This window comes from Gorilla gorilla, chromosome 12, assembly GCF_029281585.2.
Source record: "Gorilla gorilla gorilla isolate KB3781 chromosome 12, NHGRI_mGorGor1-v2.1_pri, whole genome shotgun sequence".
NCBI classification, from domain to species: domain Eukaryota; kingdom Metazoa; phylum Chordata; class Mammalia; order Primates; family Hominidae; genus Gorilla; species Gorilla gorilla.
The window spans coordinates 38,732,056-38,757,355 of record NC_073236.2 but is presented as its reverse complement, the minus strand read 5'-3'; the positions used below and the strand labels follow the sequence as shown (position 1 = coordinate 38,757,355).

The 25,300-nt window shown below is 46.8% G+C and overlaps 1 protein-coding gene across 6 annotated transcripts in view; it reads right to left on the bottom strand.

Moving 5' to 3' along the window:
* Nucleotides 1-25,300, bottom strand: part of NPAS2 (neuronal PAS domain protein 2) — a 176,471-nt gene that overhangs the window by 91,631 nt on the left and 59,540 nt on the right. For all 6 annotated transcript variants that reach the window (XM_004031512.5, XM_063695622.1, XM_063695623.1 and 3 more), the window contains exon 2: nt 412-465. In XM_004031512.5, coding sequence (XP_004031560.3) covers nt 412-443 — 32 coding nt within the window. In that variant the 5' untranslated portion in view covers nt 444-465. The remainder of the gene's footprint in view (nt 1-411; nt 466-25,300) is intronic.

Genomic DNA, 25,300 nt, shown 5'->3' with positions numbered 1-25,300 from the left:
ATCATTATTATCCAAAGCCAGACAGAGCCCCAGCAACTGAGTTAGGACTTGAATCCAGGCCTGCTGGGCTCCAGTCAGCCTGCCTTGTCAAGCAGTGTCTGTCCTGGAAAAGCAGTAACCAGAAGCCCTGAAAGATGGCCAGTGTCAACAGGGGTACACAGGAGCATGACAAAAACCCAGATCACTCAGCCAGTCCTAGACAATGTGTCATTTCACAGTGAGGGGCAGGGCTGAGTGAGCTCTCTAGAAGGTTTCTCATGGAGCACTGCAATATGTCACAGACAGCGTGTCCTACAGCTGCCTATCTTGCTGGTGGCCTCACCTGCACAGAGTGAAAGCCAGCGAGATTCTGCCAGGCAGACCCCCGGGGGCCAGAGAGCTCTGCTGAGCAGGGGGACAGCTGCATCTTACCTCTTGGCTCTGTCTTTCTCATCTTCATCCATTAGATTTTCTATGCAGTTTTTCCTGCAAAAAAAAAAAAAAAATTAAAAAGAATGGATAATTACTGTCTGCTTCTACATCTTTCTTAAAAGTCTTTCAGGTTGTTGTCATTTTGGTCTTAGCCCAGTGGTTCTCAAACTTGTTGGTCCTGGCACCCCTTTACACTCTCAAAATGGACTGAGGTCTCCAAAGCACTTCTGTGTATGTGGGTTAAGGCTGAGAAATGTTTAAAGGCACAGGCACTCATTTCATTGGGCATCGGAGCAATGAAGTCATCAGATGTCAAGTAACTTGTGGAAATGTCAGAACAATTATGTTGTGTACACTCATGAGACAAGGAGAGCTCTTTTAAAAGGAGCAAATAACGAGTTAATTATATTTTGAAAAAATGTCTTGACCTCAAGGACCCCAAGGGTCTTCAGACCACACTTTGAGAACTGCTGTCCAGACCTGCTCAGTGAAGCAGCATCTGTTCATCTCAAGCCTCAGGTCACACGCACCTCCCAGTGCCTGCCTGGGATCCGTTAGCGACGCCACAGCGGGCCTTGTTCACTCCTGCTTGCAGGACCCCAGTGGCCTATGACACCCTAAAGGAGAGTGTTTATCTGTCCATTCAAACCACACAAGCTCCTCTGACAAGTGGCCTGGAAGAATCAGCCCCAAAGGAGTGTAATCCGCAGTTCCTCCCTTAGGGCGTTTACTCTCCTTGAGACAGCGAAGGTGCACAGATGTGAAAGATTACGTAACAATCCAGGAATGTTCTTCCTCAACACCAGAGCCTCTACTCTCCCAGGCCACTGGCTTGATGCTTCTCAGGCCCCCAGATCCAGCTTCCTCTCCTACCACACGCAGGCCTGGGTTCCCTCCACCCCTCAGAGCTGCACAGCTCTGGTTCCTTTCTTCATTCACACATTTCCCAGAGCCCCACCTGTCTGGGGTGCGCCCCCCAAGTCAGCACATCAAGCAGAACCATTCTCAGGGCGCTCATGAGGCCAGTGCCAGCTGTGGGAGTGGGAGGCTGAAAGCTGCGGTGGCTGGGAGGGCAAAGTGTGATCGAGGTAAAGGTGGGGACCATGGAGAAGCTGAATCACCACTGCCCACCCGCTTCTACGCTCAACACACAGGGTCTTTAGTCGGAACTCCCAAACCAGCACTTCGCAAATGCACCACCAATTACTCTTGAAATATGAAGTTTCAGATAAAAATTTTCAATGGAGCCAATCAATCTTTCTCTGAGCTCATTTAGTTTTGTGATTTTGGTCACCTACGTACACAAACATGGGTCTGAGCCAAAGCAAAGATGAATTCTGCAGCCACAGCCCCTGTTTACATAATGCCCATGCAGTCAACAGCAGGCATATTCCACAATGGACTAGCAAGAAATGCTGCTTAGAAGTTAAAGCCTGTATTACAATTGAGTCAGCGTTAACACATCTGCAAACAGGCCTGTGCTTAATGTTTTCCAGATGGAATCTGTTCAAAGTTTTATGTCAATTCATTGAATGATGCCCTACCCCAAGCCTGTGCTTCCAAGGAGAATGGTGGCTGACCAAAGCCCCAGGACATGAGCAAGGACCCGGCCACGCTGTGTTCTTTACCAGGGGCCCCTGGACAGAGCTTGTCCACAGGAGGGCTGGCTGCTGCTCCTCAGTCCACTCTCCTGAGCTCCTGGGATCCTGTTTGGATGACCAGGGTTGCTGAGTCATAAACTAAACATCTAAAAATGACTAATAGCTCTTCTTTATCAACCACATCTTCTGTGATTTGTATGTTTATCATGCAGACATTTCCTGAATCTATAAAACCTGGATGCTCTACACCCATTTCCTCTTCTTCAGCATCCCTCTCATTTCCCTGCCCCGTTCCTCTCACTTGACCCCTGACTAAGCCATTCAGCTGAGCTGCACCCAGTGTGAAGAGAAGGCCTCTACGCTGAGTTCCCATTGCACCTGCCACAGAAGCTCCGTGCTGATATTTTTACTATTTTGTCACCTCTGTTGTCTACCATGTTATTTTTTAACCTAAAAAATTGTGATGAAATACACCGCACAAATTTACCATCTTAACCACTGCGAGTGCGCAGCTCAGTGGCATTAAGCACATTCATACTGTTAGGCAACCATCACCACCATCCATTCCAGATCTCTTTGCCCTTGCAAAGCATAAACTATTCATTCAACAAGAAGTCCCCATTCCCCACTCACTCCAGGCTTCACAACTGCCCTTCTACTTTCTGTCTCTATAAATTTGACTATTCCAGGTCTGTCATGTAAGTGCAACCAGACAGTATTTGGCTTATTTCACACAGCGTAATGTCCTCAGGGTTCATCCACGTTGCTGCATGGGTCATACTCTCCTTTCTTTTTAAGGCCGAGTGATATCCCATTGCATGGAAACACAGTGTTTTGCTTGCCCATTCATCTGTCCATGGACACGGGCTACTTCCACCTCGGCTGCTACTGAGTGTGGGTGTCCATCCCCCCTTGCGTTTTAGAGTCACCCTTTTACTTAATAATAGGATCTGGAACCAGCTTGAAGGCAAACAAGGAACAGGATGGAAGGGAAGAAAAGCAGTCCTCTGAGGTCAGGTTAAAGGAATCACAGAGAAGTTTAGGGGGTGACAATGACTTCTCAACCGTATAAAGTTTTCAGTGAGAAGGATTTTGAGCATCTATTTTTTTTTTGATTTTGATCACAGAATGCCAGAAAACAGAAAAGGAGCTTAAATGAAAGCAGAGGAGATTTTGTTTGGAGCTGAGACATAATGGTTGAGGTGATGAACCCCCAGAGTGAACAATGGAGGGATGCCATACAGCCTTTACCCCAGATAACCATGTGTTCTACGTGGCGTAGACAGTCACGAGGTGTGTGAATCAGGGTCCCAATAGGAAAGCAGAAGGCGGGTGGGATCCTCTGAGGAGTGCTGATTTACAGGGGGCTCTTTGTAAAGGTGTGGGTGGGGAGTAGGGAACCAAGAGGGACAGTGTGGTTACCTGAGGTGGGGAACGGCAGAGCTGTGAACACCTGTAAGGGGAAGGGACAAGAGGGAAATTACTTCCCAAACCTGGAAGGAGTGTGTCCCATAGGAGGCGGCCTTCAGTGAAGGGACAAGAAGGGAGCCAAGGGAATAAACACTCTCATTCTCCACCCACCCTCTGATCTCCTGCTGCGTCTCCTTTAGCCATGTCTGCAGGATCCTCTGCACAGGGGAGCCTCAGGGAAGAGAGGAGGGAACACGCCCGGTAACATTCATCTCTCTGGGGCTCTTCCAGTTCTGGGTTTCTTGGGTTTTCCTAGAACACAAACTCTCCGGAGTCTTTTTAAGCTTTGTAACATCCCCCCCAATTTGAAATCCAGGCATCTGCACCTAGCAACTGACCACACAAGAAATCGTGATCAACAGTAACCATAATTATGGGAGCCTGATGAAAAGAGAGGCTGAGAGGGGTTCCCAGAACAACCTGAGCAACAAAATGAGTGACAACCGTATTGATTATAGCCTGTGCCACAAACTAAATACTCATGAGTCTTATTTATTTGTTTTATCGTTCCCCACCTCAGGTAACCACACTGTCCCTCTTGGTTCCCTACTCTCCACCCACACCTTTACGAACAGCCCCCAAATAAATAAACAAATGGGGAGGTAGAAGGAGGGAGGGAGATAGCTTCCTCTTACAGAAGATTCCAATTAATAAATGTAGAAGGAACAACAGCAATAGAAAATCACCATCATGCTTCATGCCTGTAATCCCAGCCCTTAGGGAGGGAGAGTGGGGAGGATAGCTTGAACCCAGGAGTTTGAGACCTGCCTGGGGAATATAGTGAGGCACTGTTATCCACTAAAAGGAAAAAGAAGAGAAGAGAAGAGGAGAAGGGAGGGGAGGGAAGGGGAGGGGAAAAGAAAAGAAAAGAAAATCACCATCGGCATACCATAGTAATCATTGTTGCAGGCAAGATCCACCGATGGATGCTAAAATTAATGTGAAAAAGCTTGGGGAGAAACAGGATATTTGCAGAGTTTCAAAGTATCTCTCTCAAGATATTTATTAATTACAAAAGAAAAACATTTTACAGGGAAGGTTGGCAGACACCACTTTCACCTACTGGTCAACATTAACATCACCAGTGTTAAGTCATATAGAAGTCTCTGTGGAAATAAGCACTTGTTCCTCTTGGGTGTATATATTTAGGAGTGTCATTCTTGGAACACGGGGTAGCTGTATGCTTACTTTATTAAAAACTGCCAGGCTGTTTCCCAAAGTGAATGTACAATTTCATATTTGCACCAGTAGTGTACAAGGAGTTCCAGTGGCTCCATTCTAACATGTAATATTTCTTAATTTTAGTAATTTACGTGGGTGTGTAATGATATCTCATTGGGATTTGCATTTCCCTGATGACTAATGATGCAGAGCACTTTTCACTGGCTATTTAGATATCTTCTTTTGTAAGATGTCTAATTCTTTTGCCTGCTTAAAAAAATTGGACTGTTAGTCTTCATCATACTGATCATAGAAGGTTATCTCTTCCAGGTACAAGTACTTTGTCAGAAAATATGAATGGGGAACATTTTCTCCCAGTCTGTGGGTGGCCTTGGTGCTTTTTGGATGGTGTCTTGTGATGAGCAGTTTTAAATTTTGATAAAGTCTAATTTATCAACTTTTTATTTTATGGTTAGCGATTTTTGTATTCTAAAATGTATTTGCCACCTCAATGTTGTGAAGAATTATCCTATGTTTTCCTCTAGAAGCTTCATCACTTAGCTTTCACATTTTGATCCACAGTCCATTGCAAGTTAAATTTTATGTGTAGTGTTGGATAGGGCTCAGACATTATTCACCACCACCCCCACCACGCCCCCAATATGGACATCCCTCCAGAATAGTTAGTTTAAAAGGCATTTATTTCCCTGTTGAATTGCATTAGCACTTTCATCAAATAGTGTGTGATCTTACATGCATTATTTATGGACTGTATTTAGCTTCATTTATCCTATGTGTCTCAATTCTGCAGGACAGATTCAGTATGTCTGTGGAGTGAAGACACATAAGATAAACTTATTAAAAAATAAACCACATTTTTAAGAACAACTTTAGATTTACAGAAAATGCAAAGAGAGTAGAGAAAGTTCCCTTATCCCCACACCCAGTTTCCTGTTATTAACATTTTACATCAGTATGGTACATTTGTCGCAACACTGATACCTTATTATTAAGAAAAGTCCAGGCCAGGTGCCAGTGGCTCACACCTGTAATCCCAGCACTTTGGGAAGCCAAGGTAGGTGGATCAACTGAGGTCAGGAGTTCGAGACCAGCCCGGGAAACATGGTGAAACCCCATCTCTACTAAAAATACAAAAATTAGCCCATGTGATGGTGCACGCTTGTAATCCCAGCTACTTGGGAGGGTGAGGCAGGAGAATCGCTTGAGCCTGAGAGGCAGAGGTTGCAGTGAACCGTGATCACGCCACTGCACTCCAGCTTGGGCGACAGAGCCAGACTCTGTCTCAAAAAAAAAAAAAAAAAAAAAAAAAAGAAGTCCATAATTTTCAGAAAAACTTGCTCAGATTTCCTCAGTTTTTATGTAACGTCCTTTTTCCACTCTAGCACTCTATCCAGGACACCACAGCACGCTTTGTCAGCACGTCTCCTTAGACCCCCGACTTGGCTCTGCGAGTTTCTCAGGCCTTGACAATTTTGAGGAGTATCTGTAGAATGTTCTTCAGTTCAGGTTTGTCTGATGTTTTTCTCAAAGTCAGGCTCAGAATACGGGTTTTTGAGAGGAAGACCCAGGAAATAAAGTGTCCTTCTTATCATATCATGCTGTCAACATGGCTTGTCACTGTGGATGCCAGCCTTGGCCACCTGACTGAAGTGGTGATAAACTCACTCATAAGAGGTATGTTAGTTACATTTACATGTAATATGTACAATGTGTTTTCCTTCAACTTTCAGGTTTTTTTTTTTTTTTTTTAGGTGAAGGACGTCTAAATTTAAAGTGGTAGATCCAATTATTATGCTGAAAAAAATTATATGATTTTTCCCTGTACTTTTGGACTTAGATATATAATGAGTGAACCTTCATCAGATTAACAATTGGAGCCATTGCTTTACATTTAGAGGCCCTTCATCTGGAAATATATTGAGCATTTCACTTGAAAATATAACTCCTCTGTTGTTTAAACAAACTAACTCCATGTTTCCCAATTCCACCACACCCTTTGTCTATTGTTATGCCGGTACCACACTATCTTAACTCCTAAAGTTGTGCAGTAATTACTGACATAAATGTAGGGTGGGCCTTCCAACTTTGTTCTTATTCAAGTTTACCTTGGCCATTCTAAGTCGTTGCACAGCCACATAAATTTTAGAATTAGCTTGTCAATTTCTATAGAAATGCCGGATGCAGCTGGGTGCAGTGGCTCATGCCCATAATATCATTGCTTTGGGAGGTCAGGGCATGAGGACTGCTTGAGGCCACGAGTCATCTGGGCAACACAGCAAGATTCCGTCTCTACAAAAAAGTAAAAATTAGCTCGTCATGGTGGTGCATACCTGTGGTCCTAGCTACTTGGGAGGATGAGGCAAGAGCACTGCTTGAGCCCGGAGTTTAAGGTTACAGTGAGCACCAGCCTAAACAACAGTGTGAAACCCTGTGCCTCAAAAAAAAAAGTGATAGTTTGATGCGATTTTGATTGAGAATGAATTGAATTTGGGGATCAATTTTAGGAAAACTAAGAATGTGCAGGTCTCTGATCCATGCACCGTGTGTACTATCTCCTTCTATTTGCCTCTCCTCTTGGGCTCTGTGATGAGGCAGGAGAATGTATTTGCCAAAGCACAAATGTGCCAACTGCATGTGATATACGGTGATTCAATAGATACTCCCTGAGTGCCTGGGCAAGGGGGAACGCACTGTGAGCAAAGCCGCTACTCTCATGGTGCTTACATGAGGCGGGGGATGCATGTGTCAGGGGAGTTGGGGAAAACTGCAGGCAAGCAAATAAGTAAACACAGAGCCTGTTCTTTGGTTATCACTGCAGTGCAGGAAAAGGTGAATCCTGGGTGGGACGGGGTTCGGGGAGTCTTGTTCTGATGTTTTAGGGAGTCCTGGAAGACTTCCTTGATGAGATGCTATGTGAGCTGTGACCTGAAGGGAGTGTGGGAGTGAGCAGTGAGGGTGCCTCCCCCAGACAGCAAGGAAAGCGAGGAACAGCCCAGAGGCCAGCCCGGTGATTGCTTTGGTGAGGGGGAGGTGGAGCCAGGGGCAGAGGGGCATTGTGGCTTTTGCTTTATGTGAGACGGGAAGGCACTGGAGGTTTTGAACATGAGTGACAGACACCTATCTCAGAGGACAGCGGTGAAACTTAAATGAACTTAAGTTTGCAAAGTCTGGCCTGCAGCAGACACTCAAAAACAGGTTCTCTACTTTGATGGCAAGGATTAGGCAAATTGCATCTTCACCCATTTCATGATGGCTCGCCCAGCTATGATATGGTTTGGCTGTGTCCCCACCGAAATCTCATCTTGAATTTAGTTCCCATAATCCCCATGTGTCCTGGGAGGGACCAGGTGGGAGGTAATTGAATCATGGGGGCAGTTACCCTCATGCTATTCTCATGACAGGAGTGGGTGCTCATGAGATCTGATGGTTTTATAAGGGGCTTTTCCCCATTTTGCTCAGCAATTCTCCTTCCTGCCATCATGTGAAGAAGGACGTGTTTGCTTCCCCTTCCGCCATGATTCTAAGTTTCCTGTGGCCTCCTCAGCCATGTGAACTGTGGATCAATTAAACCTCCTTTCTTTATAAAGTACCCAGTCTCAGGCAGTCCTTTATAGCAGCATGAGAATGGACTAATACAAGCTCCTTACCCATATTAGGTGCTCAATAAATGCAAGAGGAATGAAGAAGAAAAGGAAGGGAGGAAGGGAGGGAGGGAGGAAAGGAAGGACAAAGCCAGGGCCAAACCCCTATCTGAATTCCTGTGCCACTACCTGACATTCACTCCCACAAACCTCCCCATGATCGTGGTGGCTCCAAGGTAATAGTGCTTACAAAGTACATTTGAAGGGACAGTTATATCCTGGTGACTAAAATTAAAACAAAAACTTCTGCATGTGCAGGAGCTACTGACTAGAGGGAAAATCCACTCAGACAGCACTGGCAGCCAGGGCTCTTCAGGAAGGCCCAATGGGTCCCTCACCAACCCCTGGCAGCTGCCAAGTTCTGAAAAAACATAATCTCATTTTGTCTCCATCAGTTCTGTGGGTGGAATGGGCTGGCTATAGTTATCCTCCACTCATAAATCAGGCAGCACCACCCCCCAGCAAGGCTAAGTGGCCTGCCCACAGACACAGGCTTGGGGACAGAGCAGACCCTGGGCTCTGCCTCCTGGCACTGACTCAGGAGGCCTTTCTCCAGCCACTGCTGCTCAGAATAGGGGGTTTCCAACTTCAGAGTCAGTCTGATTTAAATCTCCATTCCAACCTACTTGCTCTATGATCTTGAGTAGGCCCCTTAAACCTCATGAGCCCCTGTTCCCCTCATTCCTAACACAATGCAGCTAACACCCACCAGGCAGCAATTGTGCAAGGTGCAAACAGGAAGCAGGTCACAGGTATGTGTGCAATAAAGGGCCCAGCATGATGCCTGGGGCACAGAAAGCTCTAGGTGAGTTCCATTCATTGCACACCTGCCTCACCTAACTGTCCTACCCCTTCTGTTCACACTGTGGCCACTGAGCCCCTGCTAAGGGAGGTGACACTAAGCTTCAGCCTTTCTTATCTACTTTGAATTTCAACGAACAGATTCTCTGCACAGTAAGGAGGTCACCAGGGGTGAAACAGAAATGGACTCTGGGGTCACACAGACCTAAGGCTTCAGAGAGGGGCTCCTGAACAGAGACAGAAAAGGCCATATTGGTAGGAAGAGTGCCTTACAGGCAAGAGGCACCCGCAGGCAGAGGCTCCAGCTGAAGCCTGAGTCTGCCCCACCCCTTGGGACTACCTGTGGCTGCTGCAAACAGGACTGTGAGGACCACTGAGTGGGGGCATGGGGGTAAGGAGCTCTGCCAGGCCCAGTAAACAGACCAGCTGGGGAATCTAATCAAGCAAGGCCAGTGGAGCACTGAGTGTGGAGGGGCGGGGAGGAGGGCTGGAACTCCTAAGGGAACTGGCAGACAGCCACCCCTGCTGGTGTCAGAGTTCCTGGGTCCAGCATCCACATCTGTGAAGGGGAGAGAGGCAGTGGTGGCCTGGGGTCAGGCGACCCAAACTGAGACCGACCCAGGCTTTGCCCTTCAGTATCTCTGTATAACCTTGGACAAGTGTGATGCTCCCAGCCCTAGCTCCCCAACTGCAAAGTGAGAGAACAGAAGAGCTTTTCTCACTGTTTGGCTGTGAGACAGCACAAGAGAGTCCAAGAGAAACCCCCAGCACAGTCCCCGGCACAAATAAGTCATCACAAAATTGTAGCTGCAGAATTTTAATCACACTATCACTAATGATCAAGAATTAAAGGGCTCACAGTAGAAACTGGTACTTAAGCCCAACAAGTGTCCTTGGGAGAAACGGGATAATCATTCCCTTCTACCAGTGTTGAAAATGTGTATGTGTGTGTGTACGCATGGTGGACAGACAGACACACATACGCTGTCTAGAATACTGGACTAGCTAGTGATAATTGTATACAGCACCCTTGACACAGTAACTCCATCTTAGAGAAAGACTCCATCTTACATTTTAAAAGGCACCTTGCCAACAAGACTGGATGTTTTGCCTAATCAATGAAGACTGCTTCCAACAAGGACATAACCAAGTACATTCCTCCACTCAGTCCTCACCAGAGGACTCTGCGGCCATAAGAGCAGTACTTCACCAGCTAGAAATGGCTGTCCCCACAGACTCCATCTTGCTGTCGCTTGTGATCAGCACCCAGCATCCACTGCCCAATGCTCTGCCCACATCAAAGACTCTTCCTTGTGAGACCAATGGACTGCCCAGACCAGGCCAGGACATTCTTTTTTTTTTCACGTTGCTCTCCCTGGACTGGTCCATTAACCCCTTTTCTTTTGAGGTTAAATGTTACTTCATTTATTGTGAAATGTTTAATCATTTATTTATTGATAAGTGTACTATTATGCATGGTTTGCAACACTGACTGACCTGTGGAGTGGCTTGAGCCTGTGTGCCCGCGGCTCTGACTCCTGAGTGAATGGGAAGTAGTAAGGGGAAGTTCCTCCTTGGGAACTCAATGGAGCTTCCAGCTTTTGTGATTGAAATCACGTCAATAAAAGTCTGACCTTGTGGAGAGACACAAACATGCGTGGACCTGGTTATCACTGACCCTGAGCTGCTCATAACTAAACAGGAAAGCAACCGGCCATTGTGAGGTTGTGAGGAAGGAGAAAAGGGAATGGAATGACTATCAGGTGAAATGACTGGGGTTTTCATTCACACAGCAGACCCTCAAAAAATCTGTTGACTCTAACTGAAGCAAAGGACAAAAGTGAAGCCTGCAAATGACATTCACACACCCAGGTGAAATTTCTGCCCCAAAGGCTTTAGAAGATTCTTTCTCACAGCCACCTACCACACAACTGATTAGAATTCTGGCCCCTGGCAAATGGGGACCTGGAAATGGCAGCAGGATTATTTTGTCACGCCATATCCGCCCTGGGTCCCAAGTGCGTCAGCAGTGAGACAGAAGACTAATGAGTCATACAAGTGACAGGCTCCCCCAGGGACTAGCAGCTCACCCAGGTCTCCAGAGAGGGCCTCACGCAGCACGCACGGAAAAGCGTGTTACTCCACTCATGCAGGAGGTAGCAACCCTTTTCTCCAAAGGGCCACCTGGTAACTATTTTAGGTGCAGAGCATCCAGTCTTTGTTGCAACCACTCAACTCTGCCATGATAGTGCAATGCAGCCATAGACAACATGTAAATGAGTGGGCATGGCTGTGTTTCAATAAAACTTTATTTACGAAAACAGGTTGTGGGCCAGATTTGGTCCCCAGACAGCAGTTTGCCAAACCATGTTAAAGAATCACTGGAATCACGACCAAACTTTCCTCTTCAGTGTCTTTTAATTTAGAATTTTTTGTAAAGTCTTTATAGGCCCAGTGGGTCACTTTGTATCATCATGAATTTTCCCTGAAATGACTACCCCAAGCCTGTTGTGTTGCAAGGCCTATGTTTTTACAAACATAAAATCATGATGTATTGAAATTGGCTGAGAACTGGTTTGAATTACAGGTCCCAAGTTAGCTGGAAAATCCTAACACTCCTCCCCACCATACCAACCAAGCCTGGTAGAATTTAATCAAAAGAAAAAAATACAGAAAACAAGAACAAGTTGGAATCATAAAAGGCAAAACCGAGCACACACATCTCCCCAATTGATGGGGGTTTATTTATTGCTGACAGAGTGTGTACCTTCTGTCCTCCCAGCCAGTCCCTGGTGAGGGGACCTCATGTCGTTTTGGATTAACGTCTGTATCTCACACATGGGAGCTTGGTAATGATTTTTCCTCATTATGTTAAGGAATAAAAAGCCTTTGAGCAACAGTTGCTGATGAACTGCGACACTCACTTATCTTCCTTTGTCATTTGGGGAAGCTAGGAAATAACTTCCATATTTTGATTCTTCCTCTCCAGGGAATGGCTTTTGGTGTTGCAATGATTCATTCAGTGAGAAAAGATAAATTTCTAAGGCCAAGTGCAGTGGCTCACGCCTGTAATCCCAGCACTTTGGGAGGCTGAGGTGGGAGGATCACTTAAGGTCAGGAGTTCTAGACCAGCTGGCCAACATGGCGAAACCCTGTCTCTACTGAAAATACAAAAAATTAGCCGGGTGTGTTGGTGCACGCCTGTAATCCCAGCTACTCGAGAGGCTGAGGCAGGAGAATTACTCGAACCTGAGCCAAAGGCCGCAATGAGCTGAGATCACGCCACTGCATTCCAGCCTGGGCGACAGAGCGAGACTCCATCTCAAAAATAAATAAATAAAATAAAAAATAAATTTCTAAAGGAGATGGACAGTGAAAGCCTGAGATCCAGCAGCTCCTGCAATCCCAATTCCCCTCCAACTAGGGAGTTCTCATCGCATTCTGGCACATTCTCTGACCTGGAAACGGCAAGGCGGACAGATCCAATCCTAACACTAGCCCTCTCCAGCCTTGTCCCAAGGAGCCAGGTCTCACGGTGCTTGCTGGAGCCTCATAGAGCCAGATGGCTAGAAGAAACCAAGACAAGACTCTCATGAGCATCGTGACCATACGCAAACACTACCACGAGTGTCTAAAAAGCCAAGCTGAAGCTTTATCTGCCTGTTACAACCATGGTTCCTCCTTCATGCTTTCCTTTTTCCAGGAATCCAATGATTCATTATTCAGAGAGACGGTGACATATGCAGTGAAGGAATGGATGAAGAAAGCTGAAAAATTTGTTATTAAGTAAATGTTCCATAACATCGTTTGGTCAGCAAATAATTCTCAAGATAGAAACGGCCATGATATCTGGATGGAAGGGCCATCCTAACACAACATATTATTCTTGCAACCTTTGACATTTATGTTGCAATCACCTCAGGTTCCTTTTAGGGGGCCTCTCTATCAAGAGTTCGGATGGCACAGTGTAAACCTGAGTCAACTGGAGACTCTGATGGGCGACAGTGTGTGGTCAGGGTGTGGACAATAGATGCCTAGAAAAATCAGCAAGAGGGGAAAAGGAGATTTATGAGTCACGCTTGGAGCTGAGTCAGTGAAAGCCTTTGTTGGAAACCGCTGTTCGGCTGCCACGGACAAGCCGAAATGAATCCACAAAATACTGCTCCAGCAAGCATCTCCCTCCATGGAACTGTTCCCCAAATGCTCCTTCAGGTCCAGAAATGCTCATCTTCACTGTGCTCAAGTTTGCAAGGAGAGAAAAAGTAGGTGCCCTTGAAACAGGAAGTCAAATTAGTTTTGGACACCTAGACTGTGGAATCTTGGGTTTAATATCAAGAGTTTCAAATAACATTTAATCAAAACATAGGTTTGATGTGAATTGCTAACCGAGGCAGCAGAATTAGTTTGGGAACTAACCAGATCTAGGTTGAAATATCCTCAGTGCTCTTGCCTTCACTTGTGTAGTGGCCTTGGAGCCTGGGCATGATGACCTCATCTGTAAGCTGAAGTGGATAGACCCACTTTTCACAATCGATAGGAGAATCTATTGGGACGCCTCATCTGGTTAATTGCCTCTCCTTCCACAGCACAGCGGTCAGAAATGGTGACTTTAGAACGAGAACAGGTGGGACCTTCAGAGCCGCAGGTCACTTGGTCAAGTATGTCCAATGCTGCACACCTTGTTGGTAGGATGCACCCTCATGTTGCACCATCAGAGCTGCAGGTCACGTGGGCATGCGTGTCCAATGCTGCATACCTTGTTGGTAGGAAGCACCCTCATGTTGCACCATCTTCCTTCTCCTGTCATCCTCACTTCTTTTTTTCTTTTTTTTTTGAGATGGAGTCTCATTCTGTCGCCCAGGCTGGAGTGCAGTGGCGCGATCTTGGCTCACTGCAAGCTCCGCCCCCCGGGTTCACGCCATTCTCCTGCCTCAGCCTCCCGAGTAGCTGGGACTACAGGCACCCGCCACCACGCCCGGCTAATTTTTTGTATTTTTAGTAGAGACGGGGTTTCACCGTGTTAGCCAGGATGGTCTCGATCTCCTGACCTCATGATCCACCCGCCTTGGCCTCCCAAAGTGCTGGGATTACAGGCGTGAGCCACCGCGCCTGGACCATCCTCACTTCTTTTACTTACAGTTTAAGCAGACAGTGCACTGCTGGCCCTCCCTGTGCAGCCAGGGGTCTCCTGCCCACCACCCCTGCTGACTCAGCCAAGGCCAAGTCAAGCTCACGGGCTAAAAGGGGCCCCGCGGGGAGCAGATGGGGCAGCACCAGCAGCAAGGAGCGCTCTTCCTTCACACCCGGGACTCTCTCATGATGTATTAGATTTAACATATTCACTGTTAAAGTATCTGTGATGTTGGATCCTCCTCCATTCCTTCCACTGTCACTGTATCATGCAATTCAGCCGAGCCTGGAAGAGGCATGCAAGCAGAAGGAATGGTTTGTTCAAAGGCCCTGGGGCATGAGAAAATGGGGCATTTGGAGCCCCTCAAGTGGCTCTGAGTGGCTGGCTCCTCACTGTATTTGGGCCTGATGACCTGAGGGTACAGGGACACCTGTGGTACTGCCCAGAGCACCTGCACCTCTCCCTGCCCCGAGATTCCCCGTAGGCTAGGGTCCCTGGGAAGGCCTGCACAATTTTGTGTGGAGGTGCATTCAGGGGTAGAAACTATCAAGGAGATCAACGTTACTAAGTTTGCCACCCCTTCCCTGCACCCACCTGTCCCTATAGTCAGAGATGATGAGGGGCCTTGGCTGGGCCCTAAGGCCAGCTGAGAGCTCGCACTACCTCTGAGCCCGGCCTGCTCCCTGGACACAGCTGGCCCACTGTAGGGGACCAACACGCCTTGCAGAGGCATTATGCTAGGGCTGGGGCCTAAAAACCCTCAGAGATGTGACCTTGTTAGCTGTCATCCTGGTGTGCCACGCTAAGATCTGGCAAAGCTACATACCTCATACAGTATGCACACAGAAGCAGGAGGGTGCCCATCTCACTCCCAATGAACCAGGAACTCACCACTGCACGCTGCCAGGAGGAGGGTGTGCACGCAAGGAAAACCTCAATCCTTCTAGTTGCTCTACATATCCCCCCCCGCCCCCGAACATGCCCACCCCACGCTGTCAACCTCAGGGGACGTCTCCACGGCATCTACACAAATCTACACAATGATGCATTCATACGGAAAATGGCACTAATTCACCATTTTTAAAAAGTCAATTAAAAAGTAAAAAGCATTGAGATGTATCTGCTAGGTCACCAAACTGACAGGTTGCTGCTTTTCTTTTTAAAATCTGAGTTGTCTGAAAACCCTGGTTGGCTGGGTTGGATGCAGGCCCAGCTGGGAATTTGGGATCCATTGGTGATTGCTGCCTGGTGAGGCCTTTCTCCTACCACCTTGATAAAACTAGATCCTAATCCACAGAGTGAACCAACCCTAGACATGCCTCTCCCAAAACCCCAACCAGCTCAACTTCAGGATATCCGGTGTGGTAAAAATGTGTGCATGGATCAAATACACAGGAACAAAACTAATGTCAGGAAGACCAACCAGTAGGCAGAGAAGCTGGGATGTGGGGATCATAGGTCAGTAGGGAAAAAAACTGGTCGGGACGACTGGTCTCCTCGAATGTCACACGGCGAAGGGCATGTCTCTGCCTGTGCTAGAAGAGCCACTGGATACAGGGTGAACCTCAACAAACAGAAAGCCCCGTGGCAAGCCCTTCCCAAGAGCTTACAGCTCTCCCTAGTGAGGGGCTTAGGCAATGTAGGGCCGAGTATTTCCATTTTCCCTCTTCGAACACCAAGACTCAGAGTGTCATACAGGTATTCAACAAATGTTTGCTGAATGTCTAAAGAAGAGCTACTGCCTTAATTGAGTGACAAACATTACCATCACCGGTAATGGGACAGGTAGAAATGACTGACTTTTATGCCATCTCTAGGTCATCTGGGTTTTGCCTCAGCAGGACTAGAAATCTCCAGTTTCTCAATGTCCATTAGATATTCATGTTGTAAATTAAAGATGTTTTAGATCCCTCTCCTTACATCTGTCACTCTGCCTCTGAATAATGCTGGGGAGACTGCAAGAGAAATGAGAAGTACATATTTTTCTTTTTAAAAAAGAGACTGAGTTCCTCCTGCAAATGTCTAAAGAAGTGGCCCCAGTTAAGGCACAATTCACCCACTGGCCCGATTCCTCCTCCAAAGCTCTGGGTGGTGGCTTCGGGGTGTCAAGGAGAGTCCAAGACATGTCCCCCTGAGTCAGAAGTCATGGCATCAGAATTAGAAGGCACAGGCCCAGGACACAAGGCATGTTGCTACACACAAAATCCATGAGCTTGAGAAATAAAGTACACATGAAGCTCTGGCTAGTGGTTTTCTTGTACAGTAGCTTATTTAATCATGACAGTCTGGGTCTGATCTTAACTATTTTCCCCTGAACAACTCTAACAGATACTATCCTATGTTCACAGGTAGCAATATAGCAATATTTCAGCAAAGAATAAAGGTAGTAAATATGGGGTGGGGGGATAACATGTACATCTACTAGCACTTCACATGGTTCCAAATCATAGCATTCAAACCCTCAGATGACAAGCTGCCAGTCTGTGACTTTAGCCCCATCCTCATCACATTGTCCCCCTCTCCAACGCTTTCTACCCTACTAGCGCATATTCCTCCACCCCCACGGCTCATCCCTATCCTCTTCTGTTTCTGCTTCTCCTTGGCTTTAGCTGTTCACAACCCTCCCCCACTGGATGGTAAACCCCTCAAGCACAGGCATGGGTCCCACCCTCCTGGCATCTCTGCAAGTGGCTGATGTTCTTAGGGCTTAGTATAGAATATGAAGAGCTTCCATTTAGGAATCTGTGTTTAAAGTTTGGAAAGAAGCCTGGCATTGGTTCCCGCAATAATTCATCCTAACGCAGGATCTCTTCGGGAGAGGCTGAATATGGGTTGCAGGATGCCCCTGTGCTTGGACCTGGGCTCAAGCCATCCTGGGTGCTGGGCCCTAACTCTGCAGACTAAGGGCAAAAAGGGCAAACAGATTCAACCACACTCACTCAGAAGACTGCCATCTGTATGACTCGGAAAGCAACTTCCTCTGCCCAGCCCCTCTGGACGAGGCTAAACAGGCTTAGCCTGCTGTGGGCAAACAAGAAAAGTAGGTCAGCTTGACAGCCCAGTTCTTCCATGGTGATGAACTAATGATGCGAATGCAGGGCCCGTTCGCAGAGAGGGGCGGTGCCGGCACCAGCCCAGGCCCTCGGCTGATCCCAGGCCCAGCCTGGGTGGCTCATGCCAGCCTGTGGATGGCAGACAGGGGACCCGGGTAAGAGGAAAACCCAGAGAACACTTGGGAAGATGGCTCAAAAAAAAAAAAAAAAGAAAAAGAAAAAACTGCAGAAAAACAACTGTGTAAATTGACACATTGCCATTTCCCTGTTATTAAAGACACAAGAATTCATGTCTGTATGGTGCTGTGATACTTGCACAGGCTGCTGGGCCTGCATGGGTGCATTATAGTGATAACTTGCACGAACACTGCTGAGAAACCGTGGTGCTACCTCCCAGCTCGCCTGCATGACGTCCTCTCCCCTCATCTCTCCGTCAGCCACTGGCAATAACTAGAGACTCACTGGAGCTGAGGACGGACTTGAGTCAGTGGTTCAGTGGTGCCAGGATTGGTGGGCACAAGGCCCCATGCCACGGAGGAGGCCACTGTTCTGTTCCTGCTGTTCCTGCATCCAGTCTGGGCTGTAGCTGTCCGACAGAAAGGCTTCCACTTCTGGCCTCTCTGGCTCAGAAGCTGGAACGCTTTGAGGGAATTCCCCTGAGTCTCAGGTGATCTACTTATAGGAGCTAGTGTCTGGATTGGGGTTGTCTCAGGAGGGCCCAGCACAAACCTGGAGGCTAATGCTGGGGTCCTCAGGAGGCCAGTCCTGCTTCCTAGGGCTCATAAGAGGACAGTGGCCTTGCAGCCCAGGCTAACGAGGAAGCAAAGGAATCTGTTCAAATGCAGTTATGTATAATATTTAGAGCCCTTTCTTCCTCAAAATGCTGGACATTTTTCCCCTTTATGTCACGTTTATAACAAACGTATTAGAAGGTTCTGTCAATCAACATTTTAGAAACATTCAAATCTAAAAACTCATGACTCTGGAAATGTTTACCCCACCTCTTCCAGGAAATGACCTTGTCTGAAAGTTTTGTCTTTGGCATTTTTAAGAACTGAAGGACAGAGCTGACATCATTTCTTCCTTCTTTCTCTCTTTCTCCTGTCCCTTGGCCTTTGTTCATGAATTCATCTAGAGGATATTAAAGGAGATGGGAAATCTACCATTTATGAAGAGAGGCAAGGACTCTCGCATAAAGTGGGAACAGTCCTGAAAGATCCTGGCTTCTAATCGTGACTGTTGCTTAACTAGCTTAGGCAAGTTCCTAACCCTCTCTGCCTCAGTTTCTCCCCTTCACAGGCCATCTGTGAGACCTGAGAACACAATCCCTTAAAGCAGCTAGAATGTGGGACAGCATAAAAGCTCAATGAATTGTTAGCTCAGGTGGTGGCTACTATCACAATGCAAAAAAAACAACTCCAAAGGCATATTTAAATGCTTCTACATTTAAATAACAGATCCTAACCATGGACATCAACTATCTTCATATTTAAATTCCCAAGATATTCACCAGCTACCACGGAGCCTGCAGAGCAAGTCGTTTTATGTGCAGACCTCGGGATCCAAAAGGTTGCTGGATAGGAGACCTTGGCTTGCGTAACAGTGTTTTCCTGAAGAGCTGAAGACAAACAAACTTGGGTAAAGTGAATCATACTTTAAATGTGCGAGTGGCTTGGGGGCCCACTAATTGGAGGAGTGTGGATTCCCACCCACCCTCACTAACGAGCCTTCTGCAATGCAAAACTCCAAGCTGCGAATTAGTGTGCTTAACAAAGTATCATACACCTGGTTTCCAGGCGACCACAACTCACTGCAATTTTGAAATTCTGGACAAAATAGGGAGAAGTTTGGATTTTTAAATTTTAAATAAATGATTTTACATGTCTAGCCAAATTTAACAAAATTGAAAGGGAAATGCTGTTAAAATAAATTGGCTAGCCGGGTTCGGTGGCTGATGCCTGTAATCCCAGTACTTTGGGAGGCTGAGGCAGGCAGATCACCTGAGGTCGGGAGTTTGAGGCCAGCCTGGCCAACATGGCTAGGCTGTCTCTACTAAAAATAGAAAAATTAGCCAGGTGCCTGTAATCCCAGCTACTCAGGAGGCTGAGGCAGGAGAATCACTTGAACCTGGCTGGGGGAGGTTGCAGCGAGCTAAGATCACATCATTGCATGCCAGTCTGGGTGACAGAGCAAGACTCCATCTCATAAATAAATAAATAAATAAATAAATAAATAAATAGGCTATACATTAGTCCTACCTATGATTCAAAGCATTTCTTATAATGCAACAGCATTATCACAAAGAACGTTCCATTTACTTGATTTACTTAAGTAAGCAGTTCAGGATATCTTTACCTAAATAAAGCACGAAGTTTTCAATTCCCAGAGTACCCTAAATTATACAGTTCATTTAAAAACTATCAGATTCTTTGGAACACAACTAAATAATCATTCCAAGGCCACATACACATATACTCTTGCATGTTATAAATTTAAACAGAAATTTCATTTTTGCAACCTATATGGAAGAAAAAGAAACCAACAAGGAAATAAATAAAAAAGTATATGTCTGGTTTAAATAAAAACATTAAAAATTTTTCTGTTTTCTGGAGAAGCAGTACATATTCATTGCAATTCATTCCCTCTTTCATTAAGAATATAAAGGATTGGCTGGGCGCGGTGGCTCACGCCTGTAATCCCAGCACTTTGGGAGGCCGAGGCAGGCGGATCATGAGGTCAGGAGACAGAGACCATCCTGGCCAACAGGGTGAAACCCCATCTCTACTAAAAATACAAAAAAAATTAGCCGGGCGTGCTGGTGGGCACCTGTAGTCCCAGCTATGCAGGAGGCTGAGGCAGGAGAATGGCGTGAACCCGGGATGTGAAGTTTGCAGTGAGCCAAGACTGTGCCACTGCACTCTAGCCTGGGCGACAGAGTGAGACTCCGTCTCAAAAAAAAAAAAAAATTTATATATATATATATGTATATATATATATGTATAAAGGATCTTAGGCCATTTTCATTAGGGAGAGCCAAGATGTTTCTTTATATATTAAAAAAATATATTTTAAAACAAAACGGCAGAAGTACTAAGTCCTTCTAACTCTCCTAGAAATACTAATATTTTCTCCCTTCTTTACCTATACTCTTACTAAATCACTCTTTTGAGTCTTTCCTCCTTCCCATGGTTTAAACTGTGTATTCTGCCTTGCTCTGGAGAAACTATGTTCATGTCTATGTAAGAAGGACCCCAGGCTGACTCCCTCTGAGGAATGCTCCATCTCTGACCCCAAGCTTGCAAACATTTTGAGGTCATAAATCTTATATTAACAATAACACCACCACAATCTTTCTCAGCCTTGATTACAAGGAGTGAAGTCTTAATAATGTGTGTGCGAGAGCATGTATGTCACATGGCATCACAGCAGGATGTAAACTATGATAAGACAAGGGATACTTATTCAAGGGGCAGGAAGAACTAGTCCGTATCAGAGATGGTGGGGCTAGTGAGCCGTACAAGACATACACATTCCTTTATCTACTGTCTCTTATCTTGGTTGTAGAAAAACAAATGCAATAATTTTTTTTTAATCTTCTGAAGGTACTGTTTGCTTTCTGCTAAGTTCCTCAGTGCCCTTGAGACCTCTCATATGGTCAACCGGAGGAGATGAGGGTGTGGCTTGCATTTAGGCAAAGAGAAAGGAACTGAATTCAAGAACAGCCTCACAGAAACTTAAAATACTGACAAATGTAGGGGTTTCACACAAAAGCAAGCAGCTTGCAAAATGCCCCACAGATCTCAGCCACAGTACTGAGTTTAGAAAACCCCATAATCCGGAATCAAGTTCTCTCGAGCACCTGCCCCCGGTTTTGGAGGGCATTTAAGGGACAGGACGTGAAGACAGGAGTCTGGCTGTGCTCCCCACGGAAGCAAGAGCTGCTCCTCTTCTCTTTCTTTCCACAAACTCACAAGATGCTTCAGGGCCCTCTGCAGGGGTGAAACAGAAACACTTCTCTGTGTGGGCTGGGGCCTAACCAATAGGGAGGTGTAATGAGAAGATGGGAACTATGGTGCTGATCCATCACTGACCAGGTAGGTGGCCTCGGGGGAGGCACCACACTTTTCTGGACTGTGGTTTCTTCATTAGGTGGAATAAGAAGTAACTTTTGTAAACTATGAAACCTCATATAAATATGAGGTTTTATAACCACCTGAAGATGGCTGTTTAGCTCATGTACTATTCTGGGCAAGAATGACCTGCACAGGTGGCTGTACAGGTAAACATGGATGGGGAAGGGTGCTAAGAACCCATGGAGACTGGGAGCGCTGCTTATGACAGAGCATTCTCCATCTGTGACTGTGCCATGGTGACAAATCAGAGCCATTCATGCTGGTCTTCTCAGCTGCAAGCAGTGGGCACATAAATCTGCAGCATCCCATGGCATGTGGTTACCTGAAGTTCAGGTTTATGCTGCCACCGTGTGTGGCTCTGACACACCACTCTGCAAATGAGTCAGCAGGTCGGGAACCTCATTCCCACCCTCCAGTCAGGTGCTGATGTTCTTGGTTAGGAATGACTGGGCTGTGAACCTGCCCTGACCCAGCAACCTTGCCTGCACCATCTCTGACCCAGTTCACCGATAGCCTGGCATAAACCCAGTCACTGATGACAACATCTGGCCTTGGTGGATCTCAGCCAGGCATTTGTACTTTGGACTGGGGTCAGTTCAAAGATAATCATCCTTTTATTTGGAATTTAACATGAAAGAAGTAAAATAGCTACACTTGTGGGTCATCTGCTCCTGTGGTTTCTGCATGCAAATTCTTCCTCTAGCTGTGTAGGTTCCAATCCATTATAGACACTGCTGTGGAGCTGTTTCCAGCATGGGACACAAGTGATTTCAAGTGATTACCTGCTGGTTAGGTCAGTTTCCTTTTCTTACAGATGAGAGCAACTTCCTTCCCCAAGACTATCTGACTTTATGTCAGTTTCTCCTCTAAAAAGAAACACAGGTAAAAGGAGTGGGCCCCTCCCCTAGGCCAGCCGAGGAGGAATAGGTCTCAGAACAGCCACCAAACACTTTGAAGTCTTCCACAGAGAAAGTGCATGGCCTGTGTGTGCGTGCATGTGTGTGTGTGAGAGAGAGACAGAGACAGAGAGAGAGACACTTCACCCAGGCAAGGCAGAGGTCGCTGACCATACCGCTCTAGTGGACCGCCTTGCTTTGTGATGTACAGCAGCTCTCTCTCCTGCCAGCAGGAAATCAGTCTTTATAAAGTGTGTTTGCGGGGACCCCACCGTTTTTTGTTTGTTTGTTTGTTTTGAGACGGAGTCTCGCTCTGTCTCCCAGGCTGGAGTGCAGTGGTGTGATCTCGGCTCACTGCAACCTCCGCCTCCCGGGTTTTACGCCATTCTCCTGCCTCAGCCTCCTGAGTAGCTGGGACTACAGGCGTGCACCACCTACGCCCGGCTAATTTTTTCTGTATTTTTAGTAGAGATGGGGTTTCACTGTGTTAGCCAGGATGGTCTTGAACTCCTGACCTTGTGATCCGCCCACCTCGGCCTCCCAAAGTGCTGGGATTACAGGCATGAGCCACTGCGCCCGGCTGTTTTTTTTTTTTTTTTTTAAGTCAAGGAAAGAAATGGGTGGTGGTTACGTAAATCCACAAATGTGGCAAATGACACAGAATTCTACAGGCCCCTGTGGCAGTGCCGCCTTCCTGGGGGTGACATTGCGCTATAGTGACGTTAAGATGTTGCCACTGGGGGAAACCAGGTGGTGGGTACACTGAACTTGAACCTCTTGGTGACTTCCTTTGAATCTATAATTATTTCAAAACAAAGAATGAAAAAAGAAAGGGAAAAGCTAATGACGAGCTGAGCCATGCATTGAGGATTCCCATGGCATCAGGCTCCAAGCTGAGGCACGGGGTCTCCCCAGCCCCAGCAGTTTCAGCATATCCAATAATTACCCAGCCTGGGCTCCGGGCAGGGCACTGCGAGCACATGAGGGAGGTGGTGGGTGTCACAGAGAGCTGAAGCAGGCCCTGGGCCTGGGGGAGAAGGCCCTGAATGGGGCACGTGGGAGACCAGCACTGTCCGTGGCATGTGGACTGAGTGAAGCCCTCTGCGCCTGGACTTCCTCCCCTGTAGATAAAATGAGGAAAAGCACCTCTAAGTGTCTTGTAAATAAAGATCGACAGCAGCACTTTTTTTTTTTTTTTTTTGAGATGAAGTCTCACTGTGGCCCAGGCTGGAGTGCAGTGCTGTGATCTCAGCTCACTGCAACCTCCGCCTCCTGGGTTCAAGTGATTCTCCTGCCTCAGCCTTCCGAGTAGCTGGGATTACAGGCACCTGCCACCATGCCTGACTAATTTTTGTATTTTTACTAGAGATGGGGTTTTGCCATGTTGGCCAGCCTGGTCTCAAACTCCAGGCCTCAAGTGATCTGCCTGCCTTGGCCTCCCAAAGTGCTGGGAGCATAGGGGTGAGCCTCCATGCCCTGGCCCAGCAGCACTTCTGAAACTCAGATGGGCACACAGGTCCCCTGGGATCTTGCTAAAGTATGGATTCTGACTGGCGGGCGTGGGGAGGGGAGACGCTGCATTCCCAGCCAGCTTCCAGGTGAGGCGGATGCTGTGGGTGCACCACTCACACTGAACAGTGATGATCCTAGGCTCGCAGGCACCAGTCATTAAAACAGAAATCCCTGTTGGGGCCGAGGTAGGATGGGAGGGACACAAAAGGTCATCTGTTTCCACCTAAAGCTAAGACACCAGGGGCCTTCGTGCGGATGCCCAGTCCACACCTTAGGCCAACAGCGTCAGCATCCCTGGGGTGGGGCCCAAGTGTGGCTTTCTTGTGCCACCAAGTGAATCCCACGTGTCCTCGGGGTGAGAACTGCGGCTCTCGGGGTTGAGTGCAGCACCCGACAGGCACTCTACAGTCTCCTGCACTTGCTGCTTTCTTGGGCGGCCTCTTCAATTTCCTACTAGTTGTATTTATGAGTCAGTTTTTCCTGCTGAGCGAAAATACTGCTCTCCCTCCTCCCTGCTGTGCTCCTGGAGCTTCTACTCATTTCCTCTTGCCATATGTCCAGGGGTCACACAGAATGACAGCCCTCAGATTATTGTTTAAATTGAGGTAAAATTCACATAACATAGAATTAACCATTTAAAAATGTACAATTCAGTGGTGTTCACTGCATTCATAATGTTGTGCAACTACCACCTTTCTCCGGATTCAAAACCTTCTTATTTCCTCAGAGAAACAGCCCGTACCCACTGAACTATGCTCTCACTCCCACCTCCCCCAATTCTCTGTCTCAAGGGATTTTCTTTTTCTGGATATTCACAGAGAGGGACTATACAACCTTTTGCCGTGGCGTCTTTCATTTATCATAATGCTTTTGAGGTCCCTCCACATTCGGGCATGTTTCAGAATTTGCTTCCTCTTTAAGACTGAATAATATTCCTATATATATACATATGGTACCACATTTTCTTCATTCATCCACTGATGGGTGCTTGGGTCGCTTCCATATTTTGGCTATTATGAATAACGCTGCTGTGAACATTGTTCATAAGTTAACATAAGTTTCTGCAGGGACATATGTTTTCATTTCTCTTGGGTATAGACCAAGGAGTGGAACTGCTGGGTCATATGGTAATTCTATGTTTTAACGGTTTGAGGAGCCACCAAACTGTTTTCCACAGCGGCTGCACCAGTTTACATTCCTACCAGCCATGTATGAGTGTTCCAATTTCTCCATATGCTCACCAACACTTGTTATTTTCTATTTCAAAAAAATTCTTTTAAATTAAAGCCATCCGAGGGATGCAGTTGGCCCTCAGATATTGCAGCAGAGTGATCTTGTCCCCCCTAGATGTCCCCCATTTCAGGCCAAATATCTTCAGTTGCTCCCCACTTCTTGACTGTCAAAGACACCCTGAAATGTGGTTTTCAGAAGTGGGCCTGGTGTCCCTGTGTGGAGGGACCAGCCCTCAG